The sequence below is a fragment of the Oncorhynchus nerka genome, linkage group LG6 (assembly GCF_034236695.1).
Source record: "Oncorhynchus nerka isolate Pitt River linkage group LG6, Oner_Uvic_2.0, whole genome shotgun sequence".
Taxonomy (NCBI): domain Eukaryota; kingdom Metazoa; phylum Chordata; class Actinopteri; order Salmoniformes; family Salmonidae; genus Oncorhynchus; species Oncorhynchus nerka.
The window spans coordinates 41,394,263-41,406,831 of record NC_088401.1 but is presented as its reverse complement, the minus strand read 5'-3'; the positions used below and the strand labels follow the sequence as shown (position 1 = coordinate 41,406,831).

The 12,569-nt window shown below is 40.9% G+C and overlaps 1 protein-coding gene across 2 annotated transcripts in view; it reads right to left on the bottom strand.

The window, feature by feature from the left end:
* Positions 1-12,569, bottom strand: part of LOC115130450 (N-chimaerin) — a 54,526-nt gene that overhangs the window by 18,156 nt on the left and 23,801 nt on the right. For both annotated transcript variants that reach the window (XM_029661616.2, XM_065019569.1), the window contains exon 7: positions 2,250-2,327. In XM_029661616.2, coding sequence (XP_029517476.1) covers positions 2,250-2,327 — 78 coding nt within the window. The remainder of the gene's footprint in view (positions 1-2,249; positions 2,328-12,569) is intronic.

The following is a 12,569-nucleotide window of genomic DNA, read 5'->3' as shown; positions in this document are numbered from 1 at the left end:
TGGACTCATAAGATTTTACTCATGATTACCCAAAAATATAAATAATAAAATCACACCTGGTTTTAGATTGTTATTTTGGGAATGGGAACGTGGAGGATAGGCCTCTTGTGCAAATGACAAGATAAACAACAAATGAGAAAACCTAATGGACTGGTGTTAATGCAGTCTTGTTTTTTTAAATCTCACAAAACAAAATGAATTATTGTGAAAATGCTATACCTTTTAAATTATACATATTCTTTATGTTTCCTCGCCTGAGTAGCCTTGTTTCACTGCCAAACAAAATTAAACCATCTAGTGTTCAGTGAAATAACAATGTCAAATACAGGTAGCCTTGTCAAATAATTAACATCCAATCACATTAACTGTTAGTCTCTTGCGGGAATTCCACTAACGGTCCGTATGTAGCCAAATGTAGCTGCTGCTCATGTTGGTATCTGTACTGATGGCGCAAAAGCCATGACTGGGAGACATAGTGGAGTGAAAGCGCGTGTAAGCAATTGCTCCCGCAATTGCTCCCGACGCCACTTGGGTACATTGCAGCATCCACCGAGAGGCTCTTGCTGCCAAGGGAATGCCTTACAATTTGAAAGACGTTTTGGACACAATAGTGAAAATAGTTAACTTTGTCAAAGCAAGGCCCCCGAACTCTCGTGTATTTTCTGCACTATGCAATGATATGGGCAGCGACCATGTAGAGCTTTTACAACATACAGAAGTGTGCTCGTTATCAAGGTGCAAAGTATTGACACGCTTTTTTTTTAAATTGAGAGACGAGCTTAAAGTTTTTACTGATCATGAATTTTCACTTGTCTGACCACTTGCATGATAAGGAGTTTCTCACTACAGGCCTATCTGGGTGATGTTTTTTCTAACCCTGAATGATCTGAATCTAGGATTACAGGAACTCTTCACAACTATATTCAATGTGCGGGACAAAATTGAGGCTATGATTAAGAAGTTGGAGCTCTTTTTGTCTGTATTAACAAGGACAACACACAGTTCTTTCCATCATTGAATGATTTTTTTGTGTGCAAATGAACTCAAGCTTACGGACAATGTCAAATGTGACATAGCGAAGCACTTGAGTGAGTTGAGTGCGCAATTACTTTCCCGAAACAGATGACACAAAGAACTGGATTTGTTATCCTTTTCATGCCCTGCCTCCAGTCCACTTACCGATATCTGAACAAGAGAGACTCATCGAAATTGCAACAAGTGGTTCCGTGAAAATTGAATTTAAATCAGAAGCCACTGCCAGATTTCTGGATTGGGCTGCGCTCAGAGTATCCTGCCTTGGCAAATTGAGCTGTTAAAACACTGATGCCCTTTGCAACCACGTACCTGTGTGAGAGTGGGTTCTCGGCCCTCACTAGCATGAAAACTAAATACAGGCAAAGATTGTGTGGGGGAAAAGATTTAAGACAGAATCTTCAATACAACCCAACATTGCAGAGTTATCCGCATGATTCCAAGCACACTCTTCTCACCAGTGGTGAGTTATTCACAATGTTCAATTAACTTGTATTTGTTATGTAAGATAGCTAAATAAAGAGCAAAACTATTGATTATTATGTGCGCCCTGGTCCTCTAAACGCTCTGTCACTTCCCACGAGCCAGTTTGTGACAAAAACGCACTCATTATGTTTAATAAATGTATCGTATAGTGTGTGTGGCAGGCAACAAACAACATTTGAGAGTGCTCGAGGTTTAATGTTTGAAGGGGTACGGGACTATAAAAGTTTGGGAACCACTGCTCTAGTGAAATTATATCTGGCTGATGGCTGAGATTATTTTAGGAGAAGATGGTTGTTGCGTTTGACTGGTAAGAGACGTGATTAGCAAGATGAGGCTGAATTCTGTGAGGGTTCCCAAGCGTCTGCCTAGGCAGAATGGAAATAAGGGCTGTGTTGTGTTCTGTCAGGTAGCTTTGCTACCTCGCCCTCTCCACATTTATATGAGCTACCCACGACAGGTCCGGTAGCAAGTCAGACTGAGGACAGTTGCTGAGGACTAATACAAACCCTCCTCCTTCACGACTATTCAAAATCCTGCTCACTGGTCGGAAGGCCGATCAGATATATTCTTTTATTAAGTTCCTGGCAATTCTCCACCTCTGTCATTCCAAAAACGTAGAATATGCCAATCAAACAAACCTCAAATGTGATACAACCACCGTAAAGGCAGTGAAAAAGGAAGAACGGAAGAGGAAAAGTAAGAAGCGCTGAACAGGTAGGTTCAGGTCTTACCTTGAAATTGTGGACTTTCTCATACTTGGTCGTGTGGACATTGTCCTTCAGGGTGGCTCGACGTACCAGCGAGGTGAGCTGTGAATAGGCAAACAGTTTGAGAGGTTTCCAGAAGGTGGCAGGGGACTTTGACCCCATCCTCAAACCCATGCTGTGGCCAGAAGGTCATTCTGCGCCCCCCTTCTTAGCCTTGTGTACCAAGAGACTTCTTCCCCTCCCTGACTATGTACAACATGGTGGGTGGATACTAAAAGAGAAATTCCCCCCGTTTTCTCAGAGAACAGCTGAAGTGATGCCTACTTGGAGGACTGACAGAACTGGAGCGCAAGCTCAGAGAAGTCAACTCGGAGCAGCTCAGAGCTAGCCTGTACTCAGCACCACTGCTGGCATCATTAAAATCAATGCAGCAGGTATACCAAAACAAGCCAACGCACTCATTATCACAACAGCAGCAGGTAGAATCCACTAAGAATGCAAAGATCTGAAAGGAAAAAAATTAAAGTAGTTGGAGTATTCCTTTAAATAACAGTGCCACATAGTTTTGTCCTTAACCCTGTGCTGGTCAGGGTATGTTTGAAACGAGATTATTCCTAAAAAAATCCAGCTTGACTGTGTGCATCTATGCAGATGAGGTGTGGCGGAGTTAAACCGCTCCTCCCTATGTCGCACTGATACTGTCACTGGTGCTCAGACAAAACCCAGAGTGAATACAGGCCATGGGGGGGAAAGCAAGAGTGAGCGCGGGTGGAGCATTGTGTCACTGTGGAATTTGTCTCACATTAAGAATAGTCCAATCAGAGAAAAGAACAGGCTAGGCTTTATCAACAGTGCTATAGTATATTCCTATTACCCCACAGGTAGAGTGAGTGAGATATGAGAGGACTGAATGCTCAACCCTCAATCCTACAATACAGCTCAATGTTGCTTGACGCTGCCACTGTCGTTCCAGGGTTGAGACTGAGCATTAACAATCTGAATGCTCCAAAAACACATCTACCACATACAGAAAAAAATCATTACAAATCCCAAAATGTTAGGATATGGTGCAATCTACTAAGTCCTACATGGTTGTAACTTTCAGAGTGAAAAACAACAATATCGGATCTGCATGTATTCAAAAGAGCTATTTACCAAAAAATACGTGATGTTACACAATAGAGCTTCCTTTCTATTAGTTAAAGAACACCATGCTTTCCCTGAATATAATTTTAAACAAATGTGTTAGTGTTAGTGTTCTCCACGTAATTGCTCAATAATGGCTGATCCCCTGGCTGTGAACGAACCCATTCTGTGTGAGGTGTAAAATGGAAAAACATTTACATTTCACACCTGTACAGGTTACCCATTTGTAAATAAGTGAAACAGGACTATATAAGCACCCCCTAATTATTATATTATTATTACAGTTGATCTAGGGCTATAATGCAAAGTGGTGCTGTTTAAAATGCCTCAATGACTGAGCAGCCATCCACTCAAAATGGCACTCAAATCAGACAGTGCTGCTCCACTCCAGTCCAATGTGGCAGAACAGCATTAGTCTCGATGGGAATATAAGGTCATCATGCTGAAATTGAGTGCTAGACTGGATTGTTGCATCCACTACAATGTGGAAAACTCCGTTCCCACATATAATAGTTGGATTTAGAAGGTGGGTTGCTATGAATACACAATGATCCAATATAAATGATATACAGTGCATTCAGAAAGTATTCAGACCTCTTGACTTTTTGTTGCGTTAGAGCCTTATAAAATGTATCAAATTGTTTCCCCCCCCATCAATCTACCCACAATACAACATGACAAAGAAAAAAAAACAGGTTTTTAAAAATGTTTTCAAAATAAAAATATAATAATCACATTTACATAAGTATTCAGACCATTTACTTTATTGAAGCACCTTTGGCAGTGATTACAGCCTCGTGTCTTCTTGGGTGTGACGCTACAAGCTTGGCACACCTGTATTTGGAGAGTCTCCTATTCTCTGCAGATCCTCTCAAGCTCTGTCAGGCTGGATGAGGCGCATCGCTGCACAAGTATTTTCAGGTCTCTCCAGAGATCTTCGATCGGGTTCAAGTCCGGGCTCTGGCTGGGCCACTCAAAGACATTGATACTTGTCCCGAAGCCACTCATGCGTTGTCATGGCTGGGTGCTTAGCGTCGTTGTCCTGTTGGAAGGTGAACCTCCGCCCTAGACTGAGGTCCAGAGCAGGTTTTCATCAAGGATCTCTGTACTTTTCTCCGTTCATCTTTCCCTCAATCCTGACTAGTCTCCCAGTGTCTGCCACTGAAGAACATCCCCACAGCATGTTGCTGCCACCACCATGCTTCACCGTAGGGATGGTGCCAGGTTTCCTCCAGACGTGACACTTGGCATTAAGGCCAAAGAGTTCAATCTGGGTTTCATCAGACCAGAGAATCTTGTTTTTATCTGAATAAAATAAAAAAGCATATTTCCCCCTTTCTGGAGTGAGAGTGGCTATACTGAGCGTAAAAGTGATCATTTGAGTTATTTGGCAACTTTAGTTGTGAATGATACAAACCTTTGAATGACTTATAATACAAAAGTGTGTAGACACCTGCTCGTCAAACATCTCATTCCAAAATCATGGATTTGGTCCCCTCTGTTGCTATAACAGCCTCCACTCTTCTGGGAAGGCTTTCCACTAGATGTTGGAACATTGCTGTGGGGACTTGCTTCCATTCACCACAAGAGCATTAGTGAGGTCGGGCACTGATTTAGGGCGATTTGGCCTGGCTCGCAGTCAGTGTTCCAATTTATTCCAAAGGTGTTCAACGGGGTTGAGGTCAGGGCTCTGTGCAGGCCAGTCAAGTTATTCCACACCGATCTCAACAAACCATTTCTGTATGGACCTCGCTATGTGCACGGGGGCATTGTCATGTTGAAACAGGAAAGGGCCTTCCCCAAACTGTTGCAAGCACAGGATTTAATATATGTACACCTAATTGCAGCCAAAACATCCTTTTATCCTACAGCTATTGTAAGCAGAAATCATGAGCCTATAAACCAGAGTTACACTGTTAGCACTGAGGTGGTGTGCAATCGTAGGAAGACCACTTTATGCAGCTGCACTATCAGCTCCAATGTAAATAACATAAGAAAGTCTACCTCTGATAATCTTCCCAGTAAAGCATTAAAAACAATCAAGCAACCAAGTGCTAAAAACAATTGCCCATAATTAACATACGTAGCCTAAGAAACAAGGTCCATGAAGAATGTGAGATGACTCACATTCTGATCTCTGAAACTCACTTAGATAATACCTTTGACGATAGTGGTAGCAATATATGGTTATAACATCTACCGAAAAGACAGAAATGCCAACGAAGGTGGTGTTGCGGTCTACATTCAGAACCACATTCCTGTAAAGCTTAGACGATCTAATGTTAAAATACTGCTGAAGTAATATGGCTACAGGTTCATCTTCCTCACCTAAAGTCCATTCTTGTGGGAAGCTGCTATAGACCACCAACTGCTAACAGTCAGTATCTGGATAGTGAAAGGCTTGATAATTTATGTGATAAACAGAAGTATATTTTCTGGGTGATTTAAATATTGACTGGCTATCAAAGCTGCCCACTAAGGAAAAAAAATGTCAAACTGTAACCAGTGCCTGCAACCTGCATCAGGTTGTCAGTCAACCTACCAAGGTAGTTACAAACAGCACAGGAATTCAATCATCAACATGTATTGATCACATTTTTAAAAACGCTGCAGATATTTGCTTTAAAGCAGTATCCAAATCCAAAGCACGTAATGATCACAATATAAATAGCCATATCTAGGAAAAACAAAGTTCCTTAGGCTGGGCCTGATATAGTATAAGAGGTCATACAATAAGTTTTGAAGTGATTCAAATATTTTCTGGTATGTGGTGTGTAGTGAGGAGCAACCAGACGCTGCACATGACGCATTTATGAAACAACTTATTCCAGTTACTAATAAAGCACGCACCCATTAAGAAAATGACAGTAAAAACTTAAATCCCCTTGGATTGATGAGGAATTTAAAAATTGTATGGTTGAGAGGGATGAGGCTAAAGGTATGGCAATTAAGTTCTGGCAGCCCAACTGATTGGCAAACGTACTGCAAATTAAGGAATCATGTGACTAAACTAAATCAAAATAAACTACACTATGAAACAAATAAATTATATAAAGAATGATAGTAAAAACCTACAACAACTGAAATTACCTTGAATTAAATGTTGGGGGGAAAAAAGCCAACTCAGCTCCATCATTTATTGAATCAGATGGCTCATTCATCACAAAGCCCACTGATATTGCAAACTACTTTAATTACTTATGAGCAAACTTACATGCCAGCAACAAACGCTGACACCACACATCCAAGTATATCGGACCAAATTATGAAAAGACAAGAACTGTACTTTTGAATTATGTAAAGTCAGTGTGGAGGAGGTGAATTCTTTTTTTTTTGTCCATCAACAATGACAAGCCACCAGAGTCTGACAATCATGATGGAAAATTACTGAGTATAATAGCAGACTATACTGCCACATCTTCAATTTAAGCCTACTAGAGAGCGTGTGCCCTCAGGCCTGGAGGGAGGATAAAGTCATTCCGCTACCCAAGAATAGTAAAGCCCCCTTTACTGGCTCAGATAGCCGACCAAATTAGCCTGTTACCAACCCTTAGTAAACTTTTGGAAAAAATTGTGTTTGACCAGATTCAATGCTATTTCACAGTAGACAGATTGGCAACAGCATTTCAGCATGCTTATAGGGAAGGACATTCAATAAGCACAGCACTTACACAAATGACTGATGAATGGCTGAGAGAAATTGATTACAAAATTATTGTGGGGGCCATCTTCTTAGACTTCAGTGCAGCTTTTGACAGTAATGATCATAGTCTGCTGCTGGAAAAACGTATGTGTTGTGGCTTTACACCCCCCTGCTAGAATGTGGATAAAGAGTTACTTGTCTAACAAAACACAGAGGGTGTTCTTGAATGGAAGCCTATCAAATATAATCAAGTCAGAATCAGGACCCTTGCTTTTTTACATTTTTACTAATGACATGCCACTGACTTTGAGTAAAGCCAGAGTTTCTATGTATGCGGATGACTAAACACGTCAGCTACAACAACTGAAATGACTGCAACACTCAGAGCTGCAGTTAGCTTCAGAGTGGGACGCAAAGGAAAAAGTTTGCTCTAAGTATTTCTAAAAATAAAAGTATTGTATTTGGGACAAATCATTCACTAAACTCGAAACTTAAACTTGTAATAAATCATGTGGAAATTGAGATGACTAAACTGCTTGGAGTAGCACTAGATTGTAAACTGTCATGGTCAAAACATATTGATGCAGAAGTAGCTAAGATGGGGAGAAGGCTGTCTATAATAAAGTGATGCTCTGCCTTCTTAACAACACTATCAACAAGGCAGGTCCTACAGGCTCTAGTTTTGTGGCACCTGGACTACTGCTTTGGCAGCAGCTAATGGGGATCCATAATACAAAATCGTCTAGAAGGTCATTGTACACTAACGTTAAGATTTCCCTTAACTGGAACATTATTCCTCCTCCACCAAACTGTACAGTTGGCATTAAGCATTGGGGCAAGTAGCGTTCTCCTGTCATCAGATGGCGAAGAGTGTTTCATCACTCCAGATAATGCATTTTCACTGCTCCAGAGTCCAATGGCGGCGAGCTTTACACCACTCCAGCCGACACTTGGCATTGCGCATGGCGATCTTAGGCTTGTGTGCAGATGCTCTGCCATGGAAACCCATTTCATGAAGCACTCAACGAACAGTTATTGTGCTGACGTTGCTTCCAGTGGCAGTTTGGAACTGCGTAGTGAGTGTTGCAACCGAAGACAGACAATTTTTACGCGCTACACGCTTCGGCGGTTCCATTCTCTGAGCTTGTGTGGCCTACCACTTCGTGGCTAAGCCGTTGATACTTCTAGACATTTCCACTTCAAAATAAGAGCACTTAGTTGACTAGGGCAGCTCTTGCATGGCAGAAATTTGACAAACTGACTTGTTGAAAAGGTGGCATCCTACAACGGTGCCACGTTGGAAAGTCCCCGAGCTCTTCAGTAAGGCCATTCTACTGCCAATGTTCCATCTATGGAGATTGCATAGCTGTTCAACTGATTAAAAAAAAAATGTACTTCCGCTGTACAGCTCGATTTTATACACCGGTCAGCAACAGGTGTGGCGGAAATAGCCGAACCTACTAATTTGAAGGGGTGTCCACATACTTTTGCATATATAGTTTATGAACACCAGGGGAATTTACACAAACTAAGAATTATCAATACACAGCAGTAGATACACTAGAGTGAGTCCAGTATATAAATAAATGTGTGTTGTGTTTAACCTCTCTGCGCACGGAACCCGCTAGCGGGCTGAAATTCCACAACATACGGTGATCGCTACATAAATAGTCATATTAAACATTCATGAAAATACAAGTGTCTCACATGTATCGAAAGCATAGAATCTTGCTAATCCAGTGCGTTGTCAGATTTAAAAAAGGATTTACTGCGAAAGAATACGATGCGATTATCTGAGCATAGAGCCCCATAAAAAAACTATTTTAACCAGCACAGGCGTAACATAATCACAAACTGCATTAAAATAAATTGTTTAAATTTGACGATCTTCGTCTGTTTGCAATTCCAATGCTCATTGTTACACAATGAATGATCTTTTGTTTGATAAAATCTGTTTTTATAGCCTAACACGAAACACTTTGTGAACAGCTTGTGTCGTGAATTCCATCTCATTCCATTTGACGACGACACATTCCAGGTAAATAACCCACACAGAACGTGACTTTCCTAGTCATGTTTAGTTTCACTGCAATCAACTGGTTTGTTTGTAACACAATCAAACCTGATGGGTCATTTCGCGGGACGTATTGACTGAAAGAAACCGATTTGAAGACAACAAGTCATGACATCATTGTGCACCAATGATTTGACCGCTGTTTCGTTGATTGACTGTCTTTTAACCCAATGACCACTGATAGTCTTGAAATCTAGCTGGGTAGATTGCCAATGAGCTGAGGTAAACGGCAGTAGGTCATGTTTATGTGTTGCAAGACCAACCCATGTAGTAAGCTCCAGCGTAAAGTGAGTCATTCGCTATTGAAGTTTCATACCGGAAGGAGAAACACATATTACGCACTGCATTGTTTGGTAAACGCGCAGATTCAGCTGTTTACATATCAATCATTATGGCGACCAAGTCAGGGAAAGCTAAATCTAAGTCTAAATATACAGATGTACACACAATTTTAGAATAAATTGATTGGGAAAGTGAGACAGAGATTTTTGTAGGACAATTCATTTAGCGATTGTGGAGGAATATTTTTTGAACGGGAGAGGACATCGTTTTGGACTGGTAAGTTCTTATCATGCCAATGCCCTTGTTTGAAATTAATATTATAACATTTTATTTGTGATTTTTTTTACATTTTAGAAGCAATATATAAACATGTAATGTCATGAAATGTGAGATGCGTGTGTCTGCCGCCCCACCCCACCCCCAAATAAAATAGACTATTTGAGGCTGTTGAGGGGAGGGCAGGCCCACAACAATGGCCAAAGTGAAATTTCAACTGACCTGAGCCCTAGGACCATGCCCCAGGACTACCTGACATGATGACTCCTTGCTGTCCCCAGTCCACCTGACTGTGCTGCTGCTCCAGTTTCAACTGTTCTGCCTTATTATTATTCAACCATGCTGGTCATTTATGAACATTTGAACATCTTGGCCATGTTCTGTTATAATCTCCACCCGGCACAGCCAGAAGAGGACTGGCCACCCCACATAGCCTGGTTCCTCTCTAGGTTTCTTCCTAGGTTTTGGCCTTTCTAGGGAGTTTTTCCTAGCCACCGTGCTTCTACACCCACATTGCTTGCTGTTTGGGGTTTTAGGCTGGGTTTCTGTACAGCACTTTGAGATATCAGCTGATGTACGAAGGGCTATATAAATAAATTTGATTTTATTTTATTTGAAATGGAGACAGTAGATACAGCGGGTCTGTTGTAATATAATAAAGACAGTAGATCTAGCTGAAATATCATAATATAAAAAGGAGACAGTAGATCTTGCAGGTCATAATAATATATTCAACCATATGTTCCCTGTACTCTATATATACAGTGGGGCAAAAAGTATTTAGTCAGCCACCAATTGTGCAACTTCTCCCACTTAAAAACATGAGGCCTGTAATTTTCATCATAGGTACACTTCAACTATGACAGACAAAATGAGTAGGATTTCTAATGAATTTATTTGCAAATTATGGTGGAAAATAAGTATTAATAAGTATAGATGATGATATATATATTTTTTAAAACATATGTTTTTTTTCATTGTATTATCTAAACGAGATCTATTGTGTTATATTCTCCTACATTCAATTCACATTTACAAATTTCAGAGTGTTTTCTTTCAAATGGTACCAAGAATATGCATATCCTTGGTTCTGTGCCTGAGCTACAGGCTGTTAGATTTGGTTATGTCTTCAGGAGGAAATTGAAAAAAGTAGGGGGGTAGCTGTAAGAGGTTAAATTAAACAGTGTAACTAAAATACAATGTACATTAGTAGAAATATTAGAACAAGCTATGTTTGGGGATACAGTATTTAAAGTGTGAAACGGGAAGTGACTAGTGGTTCAATATCTCTAGTAATATTGGAACAGTGGTGGAAAGTACTTAAGTAAAAAATACTGTAAAGTCCTACTTCAGTCGTTTTTAGGGCATTTGTACTTCATGTTTATATTTGAGAACTTTTACTCTACTACATTCCTAAAGAAAATATGGACTTTTTACTCCCATATGTTTTCCGACTCCAAAAAGTACTTCCATTGACACCGGGTGCTGTAGTCCTAGAGGGGAGGCAGCATGGCGCTGGTGACGCATTTGGCTGTCCGCACCTACCCTTTGGAGAGCCATGCGGTTGAGGGCGGAGCAGTTGCTGGACAAGGCGGTGATGCCGCCTGACAGAATGCTCTCAATGCTGAGCCTCTAGAAGTTTGTGAGGGTCATGCAGAGTTTCTTCAGCATACCTGAGGTTTTAGAGGCATTGTTGGGGGCATGCTCCCTCTTTAGTCTTCTGTATTCCACAATAAGCTCCTTTGTTTTGTTGAGGGAGAGGTTATTTTCATAGCACCATTCCACCAGGGCTCTAACCTCCTCCCTGCAGGCTGTCTCGTCATTGTTGGTAATCAGGCCTACAAACTGTTGTCTCATCAGCCAATTTCATGATCGAGTTGCCACACAGTCATGGGTGAACAGGGAGTACAGCAGGGGGCTGAGCACACACCTCTGGGGCAGAGGAACTTGTATTTATTATAAATTCCCATTAGCTGCTGCACTCTTCCTGGGGTCAAGCAAAATCAAGGCAGTTATACCATTTAAAAAACAATACAATACATTCCACAACACATTAAGTGTGTGCCCTCAGGCCCCTTCTCTACATAATTACAACACAAAAGCCATGTACGGGTGTGTATAGCGAGTATGTCATCTTGTGTTTGTATGCATGCGTCTGTGCCTATGCGTGTGTTGCTTCACAGTCCCTGCTGTTCCATAAGGTGTATTTCTATCATTTTAAAAAAATCTAATTTTACTAGTTTGCATGAGTTACTTGCTGTAGAATAGAGTTCCATGTAGTCATGGCTCTATGTAGTACTGTCTACCTCCCATAGTCTGTTCTGGACTGTGAAGCCAAGTACCCACCTTCCTTACCTGGATTCTGTTGGATAGGCTTCCATTAAATGTTAAAATGTTCAACACAAAAAGCTTATTTCTCTTAAATCTTGTGCACAGATTTGTTTACGTCTTCGTTAGTGAGCATTTTTCTTTTGCCAAGATACACCCGTCAGGTGGATGGGTTAGCATATCAAGAAGCTGATTAAACAGCATGATCATTACCTAACCATTTTCATGTAGACTTGATAGTGTTTTGGATGACCCTGCTGCGCTTCAGCTTCAGTTCAGACTGATGGTCTGACATTCTCCTGTAGAATTCTTGATATATAATCATGAATTCTGCTCTGTTCTATTAAGGCAAGTTGTCCAAATCCTGAGGCAGCAAAGCAACCCCAAACCATCACCATTCTTGACCGTTGATAAGGTTCTCACTGTTCTTACTGTTTGCTAATTTATTATAAAAAAATTTAAAAAACAGACTTATTTATTACATTTACATAAATATTCAGTCCCATTACTTGTTTCTCATGGCCTGAGAGTCTTTTAGGTGCCTTTTGGCAAACTCCAAGCGGCTGTCCGTCTGGCCACTCTACCATAAAGGCCT